The 24308-nt window shown below is 32.6% G+C and overlaps 3 protein-coding genes and 1 non-coding gene across 4 annotated transcripts; 3 read left to right on the forward strand and 1 right to left on the reverse strand.

The window, feature by feature from the left end:
- Window positions 1-4498: 4498 nt before the first annotated feature.
- On the reverse strand, window positions 4499-5893 carry LOC121126378 (beta,beta-carotene 15,15'-dioxygenase-like). Its single transcript, XM_040721702.2, has one exon. It carries the CDS (start codon window positions 5891-5893, stop codon window positions 4499-4501), a length of 1395 nt encoding a protein of 464 aa, XP_040577636.1.
- A 2010-nt stretch (window positions 5894-7903) lies between these two features.
- On the forward strand, window positions 7904-9299 carry LOC121126376 (beta,beta-carotene 15,15'-dioxygenase-like). Its single transcript, XM_040721701.1, has 2 exons — window positions 7904-8949; window positions 9011-9299. The coding sequence occupies exons 1-2, from the start codon at window positions 7904-7906 to the stop codon at window positions 9297-9299; spliced, it is 1335 nt and encodes a 444-aa protein (XP_040577635.1).
- Window positions 9300-14645: 5346 nt separating this feature from the next.
- Window positions 14646-15509, forward strand: LOC121126375 (beta,beta-carotene 15,15'-dioxygenase-like). The gene has a single exon (XM_040721700.1). The coding sequence runs from the start codon at window positions 14646-14648 to the stop codon at window positions 15507-15509; it is 864 nt and encodes a 287-aa protein (XP_040577634.1).
- Window positions 15510-22948: 7439 nt separating this feature from the next.
- On the forward strand, window positions 22949-23020 carry TRNAQ-UUG (transfer RNA glutamine (anticodon UUG)). Its single transcript has one exon. It is a non-coding gene; the product is annotated as a tRNA-Gln (tRNA).
- Window positions 23021-24308: the final 1288 nt, after the last annotated feature.

The following is a 24308-nucleotide window of genomic DNA, read 5'->3' on the forward strand; positions in this document are numbered from 1 at the left end:
CTTCATTTAATTACTATGGTCGAATTCTTTTAAGGTGCTTCCTTATTTTTTATCCAATGTTATTTTTCAAATTGATTTTTCTTGTGTGTAAATAACAAACATATCTACAACATATGTAATAATTCCCATTTATTGAAATTCAATTCTTAATTCCGAGTTGCAGTTTGTTATTTTTTAGCAACACCTACTCAAAACTAATTAAAAAAATGTCATTCTTGAGGCTGAATGCATGTAAATTGATACAAGAATTAGGGAAAGGAAAAAAATAAATTGATTACGTTGGGGTGGTAAAAAGCACTTTAGTTCTTCGTTTGCTCACTAATAAAAACAAACTTCAATAATTCTAACCTACCAGGTTTCGTATTTAGTTCAACTCTAAACCTATACTGAAAATTCACAATAATTGTATTTATATAACAAACCAATATTAAAAAAAACATAAACAGTGTTACATATACATACACACTACGATAATGATTGTTTCTTTATATATGTGAAATCACTTGGAAATGAGTAACTATTATATGGAGTTAAATAATGTTGGTTGCATTTTAGAAATACAGAAAAAAACATCCCCACTCTCTTGATGTAAAGGTTTATAATAGTTTGGGAAAAGGTAAGTTCGTATTTCCACTTTATTTCAATGCCTTTTAAGAAGTGTTACAATCATCCGATTTAAGCCAAGTATGCCCTGTTCTGTTTTATAGCTTGTTGCCAACAAGGATCTAAATTTTTTACGTCTTTTCATAAAAGCTCTTGTCGTTTTTTGCAAAAAATCCGGATTTTCGGAGTTTTTCTCTGGGTCGTCAGGTTTCATAACTATTTGAGATTATGGTAATTTATGACTATTATCGTTCAGAGACATTTTTCACCATTCAGACAATCACAAAAATGAAGTACAATCAATAAAAATAATGTAAAGAGGTCTTTTATAATTATAAAGTGGTTTTATCGATTATGTATCCTCTTTTGAACTCGACATATTTATATTTTTAGGCAGACAAATTATGAAAAACAACACTCTTCCGGAGACCATTACAACTTATTCATCATTCATAGTGATAGAGCATATTATAGAAAAATATTTAATCTTTTATTTTTTAAATAAGGAAGGACTTTAGTTTGATTTGGTTCTTTTTGAGTGATACCATTTTTAGGGGGTGAACAAGCAAATATGCAACATTATTTTATATAGTTTACGATTTAAATATCCTCATAATGATGCCATACCCGGTAATAAACATGTGCATTACATAATACTGCGCTTCGCAGAAATTTAAATAAAAAAAAATATCAATTACTAATTAGGTATATTTTGAATATTAAAATTCTTTATTCATCATGAATGGATTTGTTGATTGTTTCTATCCTGGAATCCCCTTTCCGAATGAAGGAATCCACTTTACTCTCTTATGAAGCCTTATAGTTTTTCTTGAATAATTGTGCTAAAAAGGACAAAGTCATCACATGGATGAAATCCAACGATGGGGGCAACTGGTTCAACTTCCAGCAGGACTCAACCCTCGCTCGCAAAGCCAAGAAGATCCTTGATTTGCTCAAGGAGGTAAACATCCACTTCTGGTGCTTAACTCTAACTCTCCCAATTTGAAACCATGGACTACTTCTTTTTTGGGATATCAGAGTCTGCTCGAGGCACCAATACAGATTGGCCGGCCTCAAAAAATCGATTGTGAAGTACTGGGCAAAGGTAAGTCCTGCACACGTAGTCTCGGCCTGCTCCTCCATCCGGATACGTCTCCACATGGCATTCCATTGGCTTTGATAATATTGTGCTGCATGATATTTTGTTAAGACTTTTAGAGCATTGATTCCGCTTTTGTTTCAACACATGATTCCATACTGTCCTCTCTTTTTGCAATTGGTACAAGGACTACCATTTGCATAACAATCTTTCTTTTCATGCCGTGTCTTTGAGCCACAGTAGCCGCATCGTTGAAGGAAAAAGCAATACCGTTAGGCATGTTCAGACCATTTGTCGGCTTTACTGGCCTTATAGCTGGAGGTTCTCGAAGCATTGATAAAACCATTGTTCAATTTTTACCCAAATTTAATACACTTTGCCACATCTTAGGGATTGGTATTAATTTGTTTAGCGTTGGATTTCTCTCGAAAAATAGTTTTAAGAATTCTTCTTAGAGTTTGGGATCGCGAATACCACGAATAAGTTTCAAAAACATTATTAAGTTTAATTATTTTTTTCTAAATCGGATTCACAAGCTTTTGACTTATTTCTTATCTACCACTTTTCGACCAATTCGTATGGGGTTCTTGGTGGCATTTTTGGAAAGGGTATTTTCTAAGAAAGACAGGATTCTGCTCAACGAAAATAAATAACATCTCCAATGATGTAGGTTTTTATGGATTTTATCATGGCTGTCTAGCGCTGAAGTGCATCCTTTCTCGATACTGTTATCTAATAGCCGTCTAGATACAAGTGGACCACCGTTATGAAGAAATCTTTGATTGTGGATGTAGTAGGTTATGTGACCATAGATTGGTTTCCTCGAGTGTGAATGATCTTTGTAATATAGACTGGGGTGTTCAGGTATCATCCATTTTTAGAATTCTTGTTTTTGAGTCTGTTTGTAAATAGGTTGTATTCCGATAAATACTTTATTAGACTTTGCTAAGGCATTGTATGCGAAATTAAGCGTTTTATTAACCAGATAATCCATTTTTTCACTTGCTGTTGTAGTGATGTCAACTCAGTGTTATCTATTGTTGCGTCCTGACGAAGGTGACGAGGTACCAATTATTAATTAAATGGAGGGATCCATGACGAACGGGAGAATTAAGGAGAAGGAAAGGCGTGGAGGAATAAGACAGGCTTGTTTATAGTATCATCTATATTCTTATCAATACAAAAACCTACTCTGCAAATTATATACATAGAACAAAAAATAACAATTTATACGTATAACGATGATTTTAGTTTGATTAGGTTCGTAAAAATGAATTAATTTTACTTTATTCTAAAGGTATATATGGTTTTTTGAATATTTATAAGAATGATATTTATTTAAAATACAAATTATGAATGATTTATTTAAAAATTTTAATACAAAAAAATCGAATTAAAACGGAAGAATTAGTCATTTAGTATTCCCTAAACCTTCCATGTTTAATCAAACACAAAAAGGAAACTTTGTCTATAAGCAAGAACCAAAAGTCAGAATCCGACCAGACCTGACTTTTTGACTTTTGCAACCTACATAAAGTTTGATCAACCAGAGCCCAGTGGTTCGAGAATAAATACCTAAACGCAATGAAATTTTTATTGGGTTCAATTAAAAACTACGTAGTTATTTGAATCAAACATTAAAGTTTGCATTTTCAAGTTCGATTCATTTTGCTATCTGCTAAACAATTAACATCTTTGAAAAGGATCTATAATTATTATTTTTTAATTATAAAAGGTTGGGTTGCTATTTTAATGATTTTTCCCGATTGAGGGATTATTTTAATACAGTACATATTTGCAACCCACGGACAAAATGCTTAATTAAGAGTAGAGTAATTAAATCCAGGTTGATATTGTATCTCTCTCTGAGTTTGCCTCTTTCTTCATTGAACTGATGGATTATTCTCTTCTAAAATACATTCGGCATCAAGTCACACTTTCTATGGTGTAATTTCCATACAGATATTTGGAGTGATGAGTTTTTTTCTACAAATTTTTGTTCTGTGACATTATCCCACTAGTTGAAAATGTACGTTTATAAACAAATTTCAATTTTATTGAAAGTAAACCTGAAATCTGATTAATCAAATTCCCAAGTTTTAAGAATAGTTTATAATTTAATTGTCGTATAACAAAACTCATTCATAAAATATAATTGAGTAACAAGAATTTAAAAAAAAATGGAGTTAGAAGATCCTAGTTCTTAATTTCCAACACTAATTTAAATTCAAATTGGTTTTCCTAAAAATTAACAACTCAAAGTAATAAAACAAATGACAATATAAATTCATAGTAGAACTCACCATCTTTGTCAAAATATCTCGGAATATTATCGAAGCTATTAGAAGTTTAACGACCTATTACCCATCCTCTGGCACTTAAATTTAAATAACTTGGACGTTTGACCCTATAAAATCCCTTTTGAAAATATCATTGAGTTTTTCCATGTTGAATAATAAGTCATATGAATAATAAATCGACCGTTGGTTAACCAATTATTTTATTGATCTATCAAACATAAGCATAAGATTAAATAAGAAACTCAAATTTATCTCACTGCACTATATAGTAAAAATTAAAAGTGGAGACCCTTTTTATCTCATCGTGTATAAGGTAAAACGATTATTTTCATTCCTAAAAGATAAAAAGGATGAAATTAGAATCCTAATAATACATTAATGAAACTGCTTAATCTTTTATTCAAATTAGATCTGTAATCAATAAAAATTAGATCATTGCATTAATTATATGTTAGTATAAAAAATCCTTATTATTGAGGTTCAGGTTATAGAAAAATTACATTAAATAGGGAGAGTAAAAAGACTCGGAGGATCCCATTGGAAAAGGGGAGTCAAAATGAGTACGAGACAATTCCTTCATACTATGGGCATCGATGAAAATCATAAAGCTCTTGGAAAAGTCTCCTCTGGAATGAGAACACCAGGAAATGAGAACACCATCATCCTCATATCGGCCTGATGGATTAGGAACAAACATACTTCTAAAGGGTCTCCAAAACTCATTCTCCCCTCTCCACATAAGAGTTTGCCCATTCTCAACATCAAATTTAATGATTGAATTTCCACTGTTACCATAGGTGTATTGATATTTTTTGCAGTTGTAATTGGGGTTGATGCAGGGATACATCAGTTCGGACTCACGGAACAGATACTGAGGACGAAGAATAATTCTGTTACATCCATGACTCAGCATGGAGGAATCTCTGTAGGAGGAGGAAGAATATGTCAATTCCATTCCCCTGGAGTAGGTGTTCAGAGGGAGGCGGAATCTCATGATTTTGGAAGAGGAGTATTTCTCTCGGAAGAATTGAGAGGAAGACGATCTCATGGATGAAAAGAAATCAGAGTCTTCAAAGCCCATGACATCAATAACAACGTGGTTTTCATACTCGTAGCAGTTGACAAAGTTGTAGAAGAAGTAAGGTTTATCCGTCACGTAGCTCACTTCCATGCGTCTACCCGTTCTTTTGTTCATGATGTAGAAGTAATTGCTTTCTCCTCGCATGTACTCCATACCATAATCGCCTGAAAATCTTTGGCTGTTACCAAAGTGTCTCACATCAAATCCACATGGCTGTTCACAAAAGACCAAATAATTGTCTGTCATTCCATAGGCGTGGAAGAGTCCAATGTGGTTCGGGAATCGAGATGGAACGCTTCCAATGACTTGATAGTTGTTCATTTCAAAGGAGTCTTGATATTTTACGAAATGATAATTGTTTCCATTAGAAAAGGAAGCACCCATATTAAAATAGTCTCCATTGAGGTCTCTCAAGGGGAATCCCGTTTGGATTCGGATGAATTGTGACATGTCTCTGTTGTTGGAGGATGGGCTCCGGTTACCAAAGCGATAGAAAGGGAAATATCCATGACCTTGTTGATCATCGAATCTTTCGTGTCTAACGATTGAAGAGTTGGATTCTGTGTTTTTTTCATGGTAACTGTAGTTTTGACTTCCTTGATTTGTATTTGTTTCTCTCTCAGGTCTCATGAAACGAGCCATGAAATCTCCTTGATCATCCATTCTCATCATGGATTGAGTTCCGAAAGGTCTCATATCATATGTTGAGGAACTTCTTCCAGACATAATGTTTATGAACCATTCAGGGAGACTTTGACCTCTGAAAGACCCTTTCATTTCCATAAACTTGTCACTCATTTCTCTATTCATATTGAATCTTTCGTTTTGTTTTGTTGCTCTTTTGAGATGAACTGATGATAATTCATGGATTAATGATTAATGTATTTTTTTGAGCTCTGCAAACACAAGAATGATCAAAATTTGCTTAATTTTACACAAAAATAGTAAAATAAAATAAAATTGTGCATCATTTGGAGGGCTCTACCGCTCTTTAAAGTTTTGTAAAAATTTACGTCTTCACATATTTAAACTATCTTATAATAATACAAAAATGACTTTCGTAGGTTATTTTATCATTAAAACAGGAATTTGCAGTCAGTAGAGCGCAAAATCTCCACTTATGGTCTTTTTTTGGTGGGACTTGAACTTCGACGTTGACCTTGCCCTCTCAAAATGTAATGAACTCTTACTGTGCCCATATATACATAGTCTTAGTACCAAGTTGAATCAAAATCGATCCGTAACTTTGATTATTATATTTAATTTAATTATTAAAATCAATTATTCTAAAAATGTTACATGAAGAATAATGAAGAGCATGCACAGTGAACAACAAGCTTTTTTCCTCTTTCTAACTTCCAAACTGTTTTGTTTTATTACACAGAACGTCATTAGCAGATTTTTTCCTTGTGTGACGCAATACTAGGAATACAGACTCATAGGAAAAATTACCGTATAAGTGGGGCCTTAGATTCAAAGTTGATTGAATGCTACAGCTGTGTTGCGAAATTAAAACGTAGTATTATTTTGGCATATATTTCTCTACATTTGTAAGGAGTATATAGTTTTCTTTGATGGCTTTTATGTTTGAAACAGCATCCTTGAAGATCCTTATTCTTAAAAATAAAAGATTGAATATTTTTCTATAATATGCTCTATCACTATGAATGATGAATAAGTTGTAATGGTCTCAGGAAGAGTGTTGTTTTTCATAATTTGTCTGCCTAAAAATAAAAATATGTCGAGTTCAGAAGAGGATACAGAATCGAGAAAACCACTTTATAATTATAAAAGACCTCTTTACATTATTTTTATTGATTGTACTTCATTTTTGTGATTGTCTGAATGGTGAAAAATGTCTCTGAACGATAATAGTCATAAATTACCATAATCTCAAATAGTTATGAAACCTGACGACCCAGAGAAAAACTCCGAAAGTCCGGATTTTTTGCAAAAAACGACAAGAGCTTTTATGAAAAAGACGTAAAAAATTTAGATCCTTGTTGGCAACAAGCTATAAAACAGAACAGGGCATACTTGGCTTAAATTGGATGATTGTAACACTTCTTAAAAGGCATTGAAATAAAGTGGAAATACGAAATTACCTTTTCCCAAACTATTATAAACCTTTACATCAAGAGAGTGGGGATGTTTTTTTTCTGTATTTCTAAAATGCAACCAACATTATTTAACTCCATATAATAGTTACTCATTTCCATGTGATTTCACATGTATAAAGAAACAATCATTATCGTAGTGTGTATGTATATGTAACACTGTTTATGTTTTTTTTTAATATTGGTTTGTTATATAAATACAATTATTGTGAATTTTCAGTATAGGTTTAGAGTTGAACTAAATACGAAACCTGGTAGGTTAGAATTATTGAAGTTTGTTTTTATTAGTGAGCAAACGAAGAACTAAAGTGCTTTTTACCACCCCAACGTAATCAATTTATTTTTTCCTTTCCCTAATTCTTGTATCAATTTAGATGCATTCAGCCTCAAGAATGAAAATTTTTTAATACATTTTGAGTAGGTGTTGCTAAAAAATAACAAACTGCAACTCGGAATTAAGAATTGAATTTCAATAAATGGGAATTATTACATATGTTGTAGATATGTTTGTTATTTACACACAAGAAAAATCAATTTGAAAAATAACATTGGATAAAAAAATAAGGAAGCACCTTAAAAAAGAATTCGACCATAGTAATTAAATGAAGTGTGATCAATTCTATAGTATAAAAAGGAGTTGTACTCCATGAATTATCATCAGTTCATCTCAAAAAGAGCAACAAAACAAAACGAAAGCTTCAATATGAATAGAGAAATGAGTGACAAGTTTATGGAAATGAAAGGCTCTTTCAGAGGTCAAAGTCTCCCTGAATGGTTCATAAACATTATGTCTGGAAGAAGTTCCTCAACATATGATATGAGACCTTTCGGAACTCAATCCATGATGAGAATGGATGATCAAGGAAATTTCATGGCTCGTTTCATGAGACCTGAGAGAGAAACAAATACAAATCAAGGAAGTCAAAACTACAGTTACCATGAAAGAAACACAGAATCCAACTCTTCAATCGTTAGACACGAAAGATTCGATGATCAACAAGGTCATGGATATTTCCCTTTCTATCGCTTTGGTAACCGGAGCCCATCCTCCAACAACAGAGACATGTCACAATTCATCCGAATCCAAACGGGATTCCCCTTGAGAGACCTCAATGGAGACTATTTTAATATGGGTGCTTCCTTTTCTAATGGAAACAATTATCATTTCGTAAAATATCAAGACTCCTTTGAAATGAACAACTATCAAGTCATTGGAAGCGTTCCATCTCGATTCCCGAACCACATTGGACTCTTCCACGCCTATGGAATGACAGACAATTATTTGGTCTTCTGTGAACAGCCATGTGGATTTGATGTGAGACACTTTGGTAACAGCCAAAGATTTTCAGGCGATTATGGTATGGAGTACATGCGAGGAGAAAGCAATTACTTCTACATCATGAACAAAAGAACGGGTAGACGCATGGAAGTGAGCTACGTGACGGATAAACCTTACTTCTTCTACAACTTTGTCAACTGCTACGAGTATGAAAACCACGTTGTTATTGATGTCATGGGCTTTGAAGACTCTGATTTCTTTTCATCCATGAGATCGTCTTCCTCTCAATTCTTCCGAGAGAAATACTCCTCTTCCAAAATCATGAGATTCCGCCTCCCTCTGAACGCCTACTCCAGGGGAATGGAATTGACATATTCTTCCTCCTCCTACAGAGATTCCTCCATGCTGAGTCATGGATGTAACAGAATTATTCTTCGTCCTCAGTATCTGTTCCGTGAGTCCGAACTGATGTATCCCTGCATCAACCCCAATTACAACTGCAAAAAAATATCAATACACCTATGGTAACAGTGGAAATTCAATCATTAAATTTGATGTTGAGAATGGGCAAACTCTTATGTGGAGAGGGGAGAATGAGTTTTGGAGACCCTTTAGAAGTATGTTTGTTCCTAATCCATCAGGTCGATATGAGGATGATGGTGTTCTCATTTCCTGGTGTTCTCATTCCAGAGGAGACTTTTCCAAGAGCTTTATGATTTTCATCGATGCCCATAGTATGAAGGAATTGTCTCGTACTCATTTTGACTCCCCTTTTCCAATGGGATCCTCCGAGTCTTTTTACTCTCCCTATTTAATGTAATTTTTCTATAACCTGAACCTCAATAATAAGGATTTTTATACTAACATATAATTAATGCAATGATCTAATTTTTATTGATTACAGATCTAATTTGAATAAAAGATTAATCCGTTGCTAAGCAGTTTCATTAATGTATTATTAGGATTCTAATTTCATCCTTTTTATATTTTAGGAATGAAAATAATAGTTTTACCTTATACACGATGAGATAAAAAGGGTCTCCACTTTTAATTTTTACTATATAGTGCAGTGAGATAAATTTGAGTTTCTTATGCTTATGTTTGATAGATCAATAAAATAATTGGTTAATCAACGGTCGATTTATTATTCATATGACTTATTATTCAACATGGAAAAACTCAATGATATTTTCAAAAGGGATTTTATAGGGTCAAACGTCCAAGTTATTTAAATTTAAGTGCCAGAGGATGGGTAATAGGTCGTTAAACTTCTAATAGCTTCGATAATATTCCGAGATATTTTGACAAAGATGGTGAGTTCTACTATGAATTTATATTGTCATTTGTTTTATTACTTTGAGTTGTTAATTTTTAGGAAAACCAATTTGAATTAGTGTTGGAAATTAAGAACTAGGATCTTCTAACTCCATTTTTTTAAATTCTTGTTACTCAATTATATTTTATGAATGAGTTTTGTTATAGGACAATTAAATTATAAACTATTCTTAAAACTTGGGAATTTGATTAATCAGATTTCAGGTTTACTTTCAAAAAAATTGAAATTTGTTTATAAACGTACATTTTCAACTAGTGGGATAATGTCACAGAACAAAAATTTGTAGAAAAAAACTCATCACTCCAAATATCTGTATGGAAATTACACCATAGAAAGTGTGACTATAACAATTGATGCCGAATGTATTTTAGAAGAGAAAAATCCATCAGTTCAATGAAGAAAGAGGCAAACTCAGAGAGAGATACAATATCAACCTGGATTTAATCACTCTACTCTTAATTAAGCATTTTGTCTGTGGGTTGCAAATATGTACTGTATTAAAATAATCCCTCAATCGGGAAAAAATCATTAAAATAGCAACCCAACCTTTTATAATTAAAAAATAATAATTATAGATCCTTTTCAAAGATGTTAATTGTTTAGCAGATAGCAAAATGAATCGAACTTGAAAATGCAAACTTTAATGTTTGATTCAAATAACTACATAGTTTTTAATTGAAACCAATAAAAATTTCATTGCGTTTAGGTATTTATTCTCGAACCACTGGGCTCTGGTTGATCAAACTTTATGTAGGTTGCAAAAGTCAAAAAAGTCAGGTCTGGTCGGATTCTGAGTTTTGGTTCTTGATAATAGACAAAGTTTCCTTTTTGTGTTTGATTAAACATGGAAGGTTTAGGGAATACTAAATGACTAATTCTTCCGTTTTAATTCGATTTTTTTTGTATTAAAAAGGTCAGTCATAATTTGTATTTTAAATAAATCTCATTCTTATAAATATATATATACCTAAAATAAAGTACTTCTACGAACCTAATCGAACTACATCCCGGTGCAATCGACAAGATTCTGAGAAGGAGAAGATGCTGATCCACTCTCGATTTTATATTCAAAAAACCATATTCATTACAAACACTTTAATACGTTAAAATTAATTAAATTAAAAAAAAGTAAAATTAATTCATTTTTAAGTGATTTTATCGACTCAGAACTGATAGTCTGTTTAAAAAAAGTTAAGGTGAGATTCAGAAAATTAGTTTCCAAGAGTTGAAAATCTATGGCAAACGATCATTTTTAGCATCATAGATGTAACGTATTCGCGTTTCCTTCCCTTTGCTTCTCTTATTTTTTGTATTTCCTTGTATGTTTATATGTATATTTGCAAAGTACGGTTTTTACTTCGTTATACGTATAAATTGTTATGTGTTCTATGTATATAACAGAGTAGGTTTTTGTATTGATAAGAATATAGATGATACTATAAACAAGCCTGTCTTATTCCTCCACGCCTTTCCTTCTCCTCAATTCTCCCGTTCGTCATGAATCCCTCCATTTAATTAATAATTGGTACCTCGTCACCTTCGTCAGGACGCAACCATAGATATTACTTAGTTGACATCACTACAACAGCAAGTGAAAAAATGTAAGATCTGGTTAATAAAACGCTTAATTTCGCATACAATGCCTTAGCAAAGTCTAATAAAGTATTTATCGGAATACAACCTATTGACAAACAGACTCAAAAACAAGAATTCTAAAATGGATGATACCTGAACACCCCAGTCTATATTACAAAGATCATTCACACTCGAGGAAACCAATCTATGGTCACATAACCTACTACAGCCACAATCAAAGATTTCTTCATAACGGTGGTCCACTTGTATCTAGACGGCTATTAGATAACAGTATCGAGAAAGGATGCACTTCAGCGCTAGACAGCCATGATAAAATCCATAAAAAACCTACATCATTGGAGATGTTATTTATTTTCGTTGAGCAGAATCCTGTCTTTCTTAGAAAATACCCTTTCCAAAAATGCCACCAAGAACCCCATACGAATTGGTCGAAAAGTGGTAGATAAGAAATAAGTCAAAAGCTTGTGAATCCGATTTAGAAAAAATAATTAAACTTAATAATGTTTTTGAAACTTATTCGCGGTATTCGGGATCCCAAACTCTAAGAAGAATTCTTAAAACTATTTTTCGAGAGAAATCCAACGCTAAACAAATTAATACCAATCCCTAAGATGTGGCAAAGTGTATTAAATTTGGGTAAAAATTGAACAATGGTTCTATCAATGCTTCGAGAACCTCCAGCTATAAGGCCAGTAAAGCCGACAAATGGTCTGAACATGCCTAACGGTATTGCTTTTTCCTTCAACGATGCGGCTACTGTGGCTCAAAGACACGGCATGAAAAGAAAGATTGTTATGCAAATGGTAGTCCTTGTACCAATTGCAAAAACAGAGGACAGTACGGAATCATGTGTTGAAACAAAAGGGGAATCAATGCTCTAAAAGTCTTAACAAAATATCATGCAGCACAATATTATCAAAGTCAATGGAATGCCATGTGGAGACGTATCCGGATGGAGGAGCAGGCCGAGACTACGTGTGCAGGACTTACCTTTGCCCAGTACTTCACAATCGATTTTTTGAGGCCGGCCAATCTGTATTGGTGCCTCGAGCAGACTCTGACATCCCAAAAAGAAGTAGTCCATGGTTTCAAATTGGGAGAGTTAGAGTTAAGCACCAGAAGTGGATGTTTACCTCCTTGAGCAAATCAAGGATCTTCTTGGCTTTGCGAGCGAGGGTTGAGTCCTGCTGGAAGTTGAACCAGTTGCCCCCATCGTTGGATTTCATCCATGTGATGACTTTGTCCTTTAGCACAATTATTCAAAAAAACTATAAGGCTTCATAAGAGAGTAAAGTGGATTCCTTCATTCGGAAAGGGGATTCCAGGATAGAAACAATGAACAGATCCATTCATGATGAATAAAGAATTTTAATATTCAAAATATACCTAATTAGTAATTGATGTTTTTTTTTTTATTTAAATTTCTGCGAAGCGCAGTATTATGTAATGCACATGTTTATTACCGGGTATGGCATCATTATGAGGATATTTAAATCGTAAACTATATAAAATAATGTTGCATATTTGCTTGTTCACCCCCCTAAAAAATGGTATCACTCAAAAAGAACCAAATCAAACTAAAGTCCTTCCTTATTTAAAAAAAATAAAAGATTGAATATTTTTCTATAATATGTTCTATCACTATGAATGATGAATAAGTTGTAATGGTCTCAGGAAGAGTGTTGTTTTTCATAATTTGTCTGCCTAAAAATATAAATATGTCGAGTTCAAAAGAGGATACATAATCGATAAAACCACTTTATAATTATAAAAGACCTCTTTACATTATTTTTATTGATTGTACTTCATTTTTGTGATTGTCTGAATGGTGAAAATGTCTCTGAACGATAATAGTCATAAATTACCATAATCTCAAATAGTTATCAAACCTGACGACCCAGAGAAAAACTCCGAAAGTCCGGATTTTTTGCAAAAAACGACAAGAGCTTTTATGAAAAAGACGTAAAAAATTTAGATCCTTGTTGGCAACAAGCTATAAAACAGAACAGGGCATACTTGGCTTAAATTGGATGATTGTAACACTTCTTAAAAGGCATTGAAATAAAGTGGAAATACGAAATTACCTTTTCCCAAACTATTATAAACCTTTACATCAAGAGAGTGGGGAAGTTTTTTTTCTGTATTTCTAAAATGCTACCAACATTATTTAACTCCAAATAATAGTTACTCATTTCCAAGTGATTTCACATATATAAAGAAACAATCATTATCGTAGTGTGTATGTATATGTAACACTGTTTATGTTTTTTTTAATATTGGTTTGTTATATAAATACAATTATTGTGAATTTTCAGTATAGGTTAAGAGTTGAACTAAATACGAAACCTGGTAGGTTAGAATTATTGAAGTTTGTTTTTATTAGTGAGCAAACGAAGAACTAAAGTGCTTTTTACCACCCCAACGTAATCAATTTATTTTTTCCTTTCCCTAATTCTTGTATCAATTTACATGCATTCAGCCTCAAGAATGACATTTTTTTAATAAGTTTTGAGTAGGTGTTGCTCAAAAATAACAAACTGCAACTCGGAATAAAGAATTGAATTTCGATAAATGGGAATTATTACATATGTTGTAGATATGTTTGTTATTTTCACACAAGAAAAATCAATTTGAAAAATAACATTGGATAAAAAAATAAGGAAGCACCTTAAAAGCCCTTTGTACGAGAATTCGACCATACTAATTAAATGAAGTGTGATCAATTCTATAGTATAAAAAGGAGTTGTACTCCATGAATTATCATCAGTTCATCTCAAAAAGAGCAACAAAACAAAACGAAAGCTTCAATATGAATAGAGAAATGAGTGACAAGTTTATGGAAATGAAAGGCTCTTTCAGAGGTCAAAGTCTCCCTGAATGGTTCATAAACATTATGTCTGGAAGAAGTTCCTCAACATATGATATGAGACCTTTCGGAACTCAATCCATGATGAGAATGGATGATCAAGGAAATTTCATGGCTCGTTTCATGAGACCTGAGAGAGAAACAAATACAAATCAAGGAAGTCAAAACTACAGTTACCATGAAAAAAACACAGAATCCAACTCTTCAATCGTTAGACACGAAAGATTCGATGATCAACAAGGTCATGGATATTTCCCTTTCTATCGCTTTGGTAACCGGAGCCCATCCTCCAACAACAGAGACATGTCACAATTCATCCGAATCCAAACGGGATTCCCTTGAGAGACCTCAATGGAGACTATTTTAATATGGGTGCTTCCTTTTCTAATGGAAACAATTATCATTTCGTAAAATATCAAGACTCCTTTGAAATGAACAACTATCAAGTCATTGGAAGCGTTCCATCTCGATTCCCGAACCACATTGGACTCTTCCACGCCTATGGAATGACAGACAACTATTTGGTCTTTTGTGAACAGCCATGTGGATTTGATGTGAGACACTTTGGTAACAGCCAAAGATTTTCAGGCGATTATGGTATGGAGTACATGCGAGGAGAAAGCAATTACTTCTACATCATGAACAAAAGAACGGGTAGACGCATGGAAGTGAGCTACGTGACGGATAAACCTTACTTCTTCTACAACTTTGTCAACTGCTACGAGTATGAAAACCACGTTGTTATTGATGTCATGGGCTTTGAAGACTCTGATTTCTTTTCATCCATGAGATCGTCTTCCTCTCAATTCTTCCGAGAGAAATACTCCTCTTCCAAAATCATGAGATTCCGCCTCCCTCTGAACGCCTACTCCAGGGGAATGGAATTGACATATTCTTCCTCCTCCTACAGAGATTCCTCCATGCTGAGTCATGGATGTAACAGAATTATTCTTCGTCCTCAGTATCTGTTCCGTGAGTCCGAACTGATGTATCCCTGCATCAACCCCAATTACAACTGCAAAAAATATCAATACACCTATGGTAACAGTGGAAATTCAATCATTAAATTTGATGTTGAGAATGGGCAAACTCTTATGTGGAGAGGGAGAATGAGTTTTGGAGACCCTTTAGAAGTATGTTTGTTCCTAATCCATCAGGCCGATATGAGGATGATGGTGTTCTCATTTCCTGGTGTTCTCATTCCAGAGGAGACTTTTCCAAGAGCTTTATGATTTTCATCGATGCCCATAGTATGAAGGAATTGTCTCGTACTCATTTTGACTCCCCTTTTCCAATGGGATCCTCCGAGTCTTTTTACTCTCCCTATTTAATGTAATTTTTCTATAACCTGAACCTCAATAATAAGGATTTTTTATACTAACATATAATTAATGCAATGATCTAATTTTTATTGATTACAGATCTAATTTGAATAAAAGATTAAGCAGTTTCATTAATGTATTATTAGGATTCTAATTTCATCCTTTTTATATTTTAGGAATGACCTTATACACGATGAGATAAAAAGGGTCTCCACTTTTAATTTTTACTATATAGTGCAGTGAGATAAATTTGAATTTCTTATTCAATCTTATGATTATGTTTGATAGATCAATAAAATAAGTTGGTTAACCAACGGTCGATTTATTATTCATATGACTTATTATTCAACATGGAAAAACTCAATGATATTTTCAAAAGGGATTTTATAGGGTCAAACGTCCAAGTTATTTAAATTTAAGTGCCAGAGGATGGGTAATAGGTCGTTAAACTTCTAAGAGCTTCGATAATATTCCGAGATATTTTGACAAAGATGGTGAGTTCTACTATGAATTTATATCGTCATTTGTTTTATTACTTTGAGTTGTTAATTTTTAGTAAGACCAATTTGAATTTGAATTATTAAAGTGTCCCCTCAGCCCCCTCCCCTGTGTCACTACCACAAAGTAGAGCTCCAAAGCACTTGCATTAGTTTTATCAGCCCTTTAAATCAAATTAAAAAAAATATATATAAAATTTGATTTCTTGAATCATTTGTAAGTACTATAGCAATGGAACGCTCAAATTTTACTTTTTGGGTTCTAACAGAGAAAACATGTCCTGCAACAAAGCACACATTATTGAAAGTCGTAGATCTGTCAGAATACCTCCTTGAAACGGGGGAATTAGAAAGTGTTCTACAATCAATGTTTCAATTCACTACAAAAAAAAAAAAAAAAAAAAAGAAAGATCCGACTGGTACAGGCAATTAAGTGCTGGTAATTCTTTCATAAGTGTGCGGCAAATTATTGTTCGGGGGGATAAAATACAGGTCTTATAACTTGTGAAATTTTTAAAACTGGATTTGACTCAAATTAAGAAACTCCTTTGAGAAGACAAATTGGAACCTTTTCAAATTGGATACAATTACATCTATTGGAAAGAGAAGTGCTATATGCTTTCTTACTGAATATATTGTATTTTTTCTCTAGAAAAAGGGAAGTGTACATCTTGCAAAAGATGTATAGCCTTAAGAGATACTCCTCCAGATAGCATAATCAGAGTTGAGGTGCCTTATCAGACCAAGAGAAAATTGAACTGGGAAGATCTATCAAAATCATGAATAGGGCTGGTTTAACAACGGCATAAGAAATCCCTTTCACACATCTGTGTAAACCTCCTCGTTATTTAATTTCATACTGGATTGTAAGGAAGAAAAAACCCATCTAATGAACTTTCCTAATCCAAGAGAATCATTTTTTGCAAATTTTATTGAAAGATTGCAATAAAAAACAGTAAAGTTTAGATCCTTCTATTTGTATATCCCATTTTGACATCCAATACTTTACTATTTTCTGTAATATTAATGGAAAAAGGGGCTTTATTTTTATAAAACTCGGTTGTCTAGAACCTCAAAATGGACGGTATCAAAATTAGGATGTCACGTAAAACACTCCATACATAAAAATAAGGATTGAAGAATAAATATGTACATTCTTCAATCCTAGTTAGAATTGAAGAAAAGATAACTAGGACTGAAAGACCAACTAATCGATCCTTAGGACTGTTGAATGGTTAAAAAAGATCGGACCGATAAAAAAGTACTGAAGGACGGGGGGGGAGACTGATTAGGAAATCCGTCCTAGGACCCCTGTCAGCAAGTCATATTTTATTCAGCTTTAAATTCTATACCATTGTAGATAGAAATAAAAAGTTAGACCATCATGTAATGGAGCATGCTAGAACTTTCAATTTGATGTATCGTACTAACTACTAAACAAGACAGACAAATTTGTACACAAAACACAACAAATCATGTTCTATGACGTCACTATTAAAAAGTGTTGTTGAAGTCAAACATCAGTTGCACAGGAGCTATGGTATAACCTTGTATTTCTGTTAACCTTGAAGTATACATACAATATCCAATAAAATAATATTCCGAATTCATGAAAGGTGAAAGTCATCATTATTAATGTAAATCGTGTGTATTTTTAGCTGGTCTGTTGTTGTTGGAATTGGTAATCTGAATATCTTACACTTTTGTCTTTATTATTTAACTCCTGAGTAGTGAACTTCCTTTTCAATTATATTCAAAACTTGATTCTACATTTGTGTTTGCTTATAAAAGACAGAGGATTTGTTGCGGAATTACATATAATTGTAACTCCTTGTTGAACTACGAGTATAATTGAGGATCAACATCGGAGTAATCCATCTCCTCCCTCTCCAGAGGTAGCTGATCTAATGAAACGTCATGATAACTAAGCTGATCTCCCCCAAATATTATTCAACTTGTCAGGATTAGTATGTTGATTTTCGGTTTCTTTTTACGACTTACCCAAAAAACCCACGATTCTCATCAACAGTCATCATGCATTAGAAAGTTTATTTTCGACTTCAAAGGGCCATATAACAAATCCTATTTCAATAGAGGTTAAAGGTTGAACAATCTCTTGAGTATTCTAAGATAAACAAACTATAAAATGAAAAAAATATGGTGTCGACAACCTTTTTTATGTATTTATATGATATACGTAATAATTATTTGACACAATTCTTACTTGTAATTTGATATTATTTACAGAGGGATACAGCACCTCTAATTACGTATAATTATTGTAATTCTCTGCACTCTCAAAGCAGTATTTCCTAACCGCTTTCTCTGTCCGTATGTTGTTTGTATTCTATGAGTTATGACATTAAGACAGACAGTAAACAGAAGGTTAAACAATTTGTGATCAACCCTTCCTATTTGTACTTTTTTCTTTTAAGGAAAAAAAAAATAATAAATGGTTCCCGTTGCTTTCATAGGGAGAGAATAAAAAAAATGATATTAGAGTAGATACTTGAAAAAGTACTTTTGATATTAAATGATTGTTTATAGTCAAAAGTCATTTATATAAAATAAGTAGATATGTGGCTTGTCAACAATAAAGCAAGCTAAAATGATTTTTATCAAAATTGAATGCGGATTACAAGTGCATTATTCCACGAATTATCATCACTTTCGATCAACAAATTATGTTTATTCTCAAATTGCAATCGTTACAATAAGATAATTATAATTTTGGTGACAATATAAGTTGCCTTAAATCTAATAAAGATTTTAAAATACAGCAAAAAGTCTAGCTATCCACCCCAGTAATTTGAGTACAAAGGCTATAATTGACTATAAATATGTCGATGAAATATTTGATGCATGAATGAATTAAAAAAAATAATTGGGATTTTCTAATTATCTTAATTTTTGTTAAAAATTGTTTTTAAGTTGATGCATAACATATATGTTCAAAATTACTTTTTTTTTGAACAAATCGATGTGTATATTCTAGAAGGATAAATACCTGGACTGTCAACACAATATCAAACTGGAATTATTTTTCTCCAAATTGATTGTAGATTACATTTGTATTCCTTTTCGAAAAGTTTTTACCAACAAATCATTCTTATTAATCCTTTGGCTGCATTCAAATTTAACCTCTAGCTTACGTAGAAATCGAGAAAATGACAATTGAACTTGAGTAACGAATTTCCATTCGCACACTCCAAGCAGTTGGCCGTCTCCAGGACCACCACCTACGTCGTCTCTAGACCCATCGGCTACGCTTTCAGCAGGTCCAAAACGCTGGAAAGGAATAAGGTCTCTGACAAAAAGGCCAAACTGGATACGGAGAATTAAAAAAAAAAAAAAAAAATAGCTGAGGTCAATCACCTCAAGTCCATGAGGTCCCATGTATGAGATTTCGGAGTTTCACTCCTAACAGTTCAGATACCTATCAAAAAAGAGGCTTGTACGAGTGGAGAGCTCACTTTTGATACCAGCTATAAAATAAATCCATCTCCTTCGTAGCAAGACTCTTTTGAGTCTTTTAAGCTCTTTTTTGACACTTTTGGCTCCCTACCGTTCCGATACCAACCCAATTGACTATACCCTTAGGGTGCATGTCAAGGGGAACGCCCGCAGTGTTCTTAATCAAAACACCAAGGTCCTCAAAGCCAGCACGGGGACGCCATGCCAGATGACTACATCTGGTGCTAGGTCTTCCCCTGGCTGGAAGGCATCAAGGACGGCTACATTAATGATTCAGAGAGCTCAACACACATCTATTTATAGTAGTAATTTTGTTGAAATTCTATTGTTAATCAATAAATTTTATCATGTTGAAGTCTTCAGATTTCAATGTACCACTCGGTTTTTATGAAGTAAGAGAACAAATTTGGATTTTTTCCTCTTCTTGATTTATATTCAACATTTTTTTATATTAAGGCACTACATTTAACAAAAAATAATGGCTTATTGTTAGAGGATGAACCTTTATTAAGACAGTTTATTCCTACTTATCTCTATCAATTTGTGCTCAACTTTTTTATGAATACTTAAATATTATACATATACCCAACAAACTAATGTTTATTACAACACAGCTATGAATAGTGGAAACCATCTTTTGAGATAACGCGTACATTAAACCTCTACCTGAGGCAGAAGGATCATCCCATATTATGCTTAAATATAATAACCAAATCATCATCATCTTGTCTTTTAATATACACATAGAGTATAGTATGTAGTGTTGGGTTTCGGTCTGGAAATCCTAGACCGGTTTGAGATCTTTATATTTTTTTGTTGGGTCGAACTAATTGAGTCCAACAAATAGTTTGGTCTGAACCGGTCTCATATAAAAATTTGGTCTATGTTGGTCCAAAGGAAAAGTTCGGTCTAGATCAGTAGAAAGGAAAAAATTGGTCTAGACCGATTTTATAGATAAATTGTTTATAACATGAATTCATATATATTTTCAAGTACAATGACGTCATACAAAGTTTAAACATAAATAGTTCTGATTAATTTTGATCCCTTCGTCTCTTAAATGCCTACAGTATTTTTTCTAGAACATATCCTCTACTTTTGAGATTTTTTAGAAAAAATCAATAACGGTTGACTAAAACCGAGACCGAAAAAAAATCGATCCACAATGTAAGACCGAAAAAAATCGTTGCACGGTATGAAACTGCGGGCTGGACCAAAAATTTGACACTAATCAGTCTAGAAAAAATCACTTAAGACCGAAGCAAAAGAAAACCACGGTGCTGGACCGAGGCTTAACACTAATAGTTAGTGTATAACAACGTTGCCTCCAGAGATTATATTTTTGGATATTATCTAAGGATGTTCTTAAAAACACATAACATTCTCTTAATGGATTAAAAACTATCCGAAAGATTCCCTGCACTTTTGAAAGATTATCCGTGTCTTATGAGGGGGATTAGAGGGGGAAAAGGGATCCTCCGTGGGCGAGGTTGATTCGAGTGGATATGATTGTGTAGGATATATGATGAAAATCGTTTGTATTTTGGCATGTTATTGAAAGAAAATGAAAATCGACAGTGTAACTCTGTCAATTTGAATAATTTTTTGAGAGGAGAGACGCCTTGCTGTCAAAACAATCAGCTGTGAAGAGGAAGGAGAGGGGGTGGGATAAATGAACTAAAACAGAGGCAAGTGTTACTCTGATGTCCATCCTTAATTTTACTCCGCGTACAACAAGGATTTAATAAATATTCATTGTTAATCTTCGTTTTTCACGAACAAGCAATTAGTTTATACATATCTGTGTTTTTTTTCAAGAATAAAACTGTAATTATAAGCGCTATGGTAGATTAAAAACCAGCTTGAGACTCCAACTATGGAAAGTGGTCATATTTTTGAACATATAATGATGCAACTCTTTTGTCAACCCAAATTCAAGTCCACAGAGGACGTTCTCCATATCAATCAGAGCCTACCAAATTAATAAAAATAGAATAGATGAAGTATGTATATGTTACCAGGGCTTTGAATATAATTGAACCTTGTTAGAAAAAAAGTTCGCTGCTCAAGTGTTAAATAATAAATAAAATATTCATTATTCAGATTACCAATTCTAAAAAAACAAAAAAAGGCGAACTACAGAACAAACTGTATTTTCATCATTAATAATATGTCATATTAGAATTAAAGCAAGATAGAGTGGACCAAAGCCATAGGAAGGGACATCAGCTTCACTTTTGACGAATTTGTAAGGTTTTAGCTTTATAATTTTGTAAAATTTATCAAAAATCAAATAAAAACGCAGACCTTTTTTTAAAATCCAGGGAACTCTTCTCTACATTCAAGTACATTCCTGTGACGCTGATAACCTATAATTATTTTTGACAAAGTTGTGTCAGTATTGCATTTGTATTTCTTCTTTTGTTATTCTCAAATTATATTCGACCCACGAATTCCTCTTAAAATGGCAAAAATTAAACGTCACAATTAAAATATTAGAAATTGATATATTAAACCGAATAGCGTGGAACTGGAGAAAAAGTGTTTTTGCAGATGAAAGGGAGTTTTTTTATACATTTCATATTTGGCATGCTTATAAATTTTTTCAAATATATACTTTCAAATAGTTCCATTTCCAAAACCAATGTTTTAGAACTACGTCAAATAAACCACTCTTTCATATATTCAAACAAATAATTAGAAAATGTCACTTATAGCCATTTTGTTCCGTGTCCACGATATATTATAAGCCATAATAGGGGGGTTAAATTAAGTATAATTACAAATGAAATAAAGGTTTTGAACTATAGAAACCATTCTTGGGTATTTCAACTTATTCTAAAAGTTTGAATACAATGCCTGTTATAATTGACCAAACTTATTCTATGGAATATTAGGCTTTATGTAAAGAACAGTGGTCCTGGAGCTATAACCCCCACACTTCTTTAGGCTAAGTACAATATTTATATAATAAAATGTTAAGGTTGTTTGTCACCATTATGTAATTTGCCAACGTCAACGTCCCTGGTATAGAATGATCCAGAATTTGAGTCCAATTAACATTAATGTAATTAAATTTAGAGTATTGTGTGTAGAGATTTCGTTTTCTCAGAAAACAATATTACGACAGCCAAAAATATGATGGTTATCTTAAAATTGAATGTTCTAGCAAAATAAACAATTTATCTAAATAACATTATTTCTATACTAACACAATGCCTATTTAGCGTCAAGTATTTTAAATTTATTTCATACATGTTTCCTGCATCATCTTTACTATAAACCATAAAGGAATGAGTGTGCTTAATTTATAATATGACTTTATAAAAAATAATTACATGTAAATAATTTTTTTCAGTGAATTTTATTAGAGACACAGGTTCCATGGTGTAATGGTTAGCACTCAGGACTTTGAATCCTGCGATCCGAGTTCAAATCTCGGTGGAACCTCAATTTTTTAGTTAAAGGGCTTTCAAATATATCACATTTTAATCGTTTTAAGAAAAGTCAATAGTTTGTTTTTTAACTTAATCCATTAGTCATAATGGAAAAAGATTAGTAGGATGAATTTTTGAAAATGATTTTTTTGCATAATATTATTTCATATACCAAATATAAAAAATACAATCAAACTTTTAATCGAATTTGTAATTTTTTATTTTTTTTTTAGTTAGGAACAGCAACTCTTTCTTCTTTTCTATCATATGTAGAAAAAGTTGATATTTTCATTGTATAACACAACCTTTCCTTCAAGAAGAAACATAAAATAGGCCCAAATCAGTTGGTAGGATGGAATCATTGGCCAATAACTATCCGGAATATTTCTCTGCTTAACAAGAGGCAATTCACCCAATAAATGATTAAGAAAACTAGTTTGGACAAAAGAAACAAAATCATCAATAGCTGACAACAAAAAAACACTCTGTAAATTTATGTACAACTAACGCTGTAAAAAGTTGTGTCAGGAAACCTTTTGCTTAATGGGGTCATCATTAATCTATCTCGATCATCTAGGATCCAATATTTATATTTAAAAAAAAAAAAGAAGTCCTTTTGTTAGGCTTAAATTAAGAATAATGTCAAACTATATTTAAAGTTTCACTAAAATATTTTGATTTGATAAAATTATCTAATTTACTATAATAAAAGTCAAAGTAATGTATTGTAGCAATACTTTTCAAATTTGTTACGTTTTTATAGGATCCATAACAAGAACGGGATGTGATTGGAGCAAATGAAACGTGGAGGAACATTTTAAGTTCTATATCAAGCACCCGTACATCCTTAGTTAACCTCATAAATTTTTGAATCATTTAAACGATTATTTGACATAATATTTTTTCATTTTTTTAAGTCTTGTCCCTTGGAAATTATTCATGTATCACTTAATATGTTTTGTTATCTCCCCTCCAAAGTTTGCATTTTGTACACAATTCTATAGCCCCTTCTCCGTATAAAGCAAGGACATTATCAGTGATGGTAATCGTAAGCATTTTTTAGCCAGCCGATTTTTGGAGTTGGTTATCTGAACATTGTTATTTTTTTTGCTTTTCCTAAACTATTATTTAATTCCTTTTCTGTTACATACATGATTGGGCAGAAAAAGTGGACTGTTAATTAATGTTAATTTTTTCATTTATATAGGAAGCTTAGTGATTTTTTTTAATATGCTGGCTCAGTCATCCTTTGTGCATAACAAGCTAAAATAAACAATACGCCCTCTCACCATCATGAGTGA

This window comes from Lepeophtheirus salmonis, chromosome 11 (assembly GCF_016086655.4).
Source record: "Lepeophtheirus salmonis chromosome 11, UVic_Lsal_1.4, whole genome shotgun sequence".
NCBI lineage: Eukaryota > Metazoa > Arthropoda > Copepoda > Siphonostomatoida > Caligidae > Lepeophtheirus > Lepeophtheirus salmonis.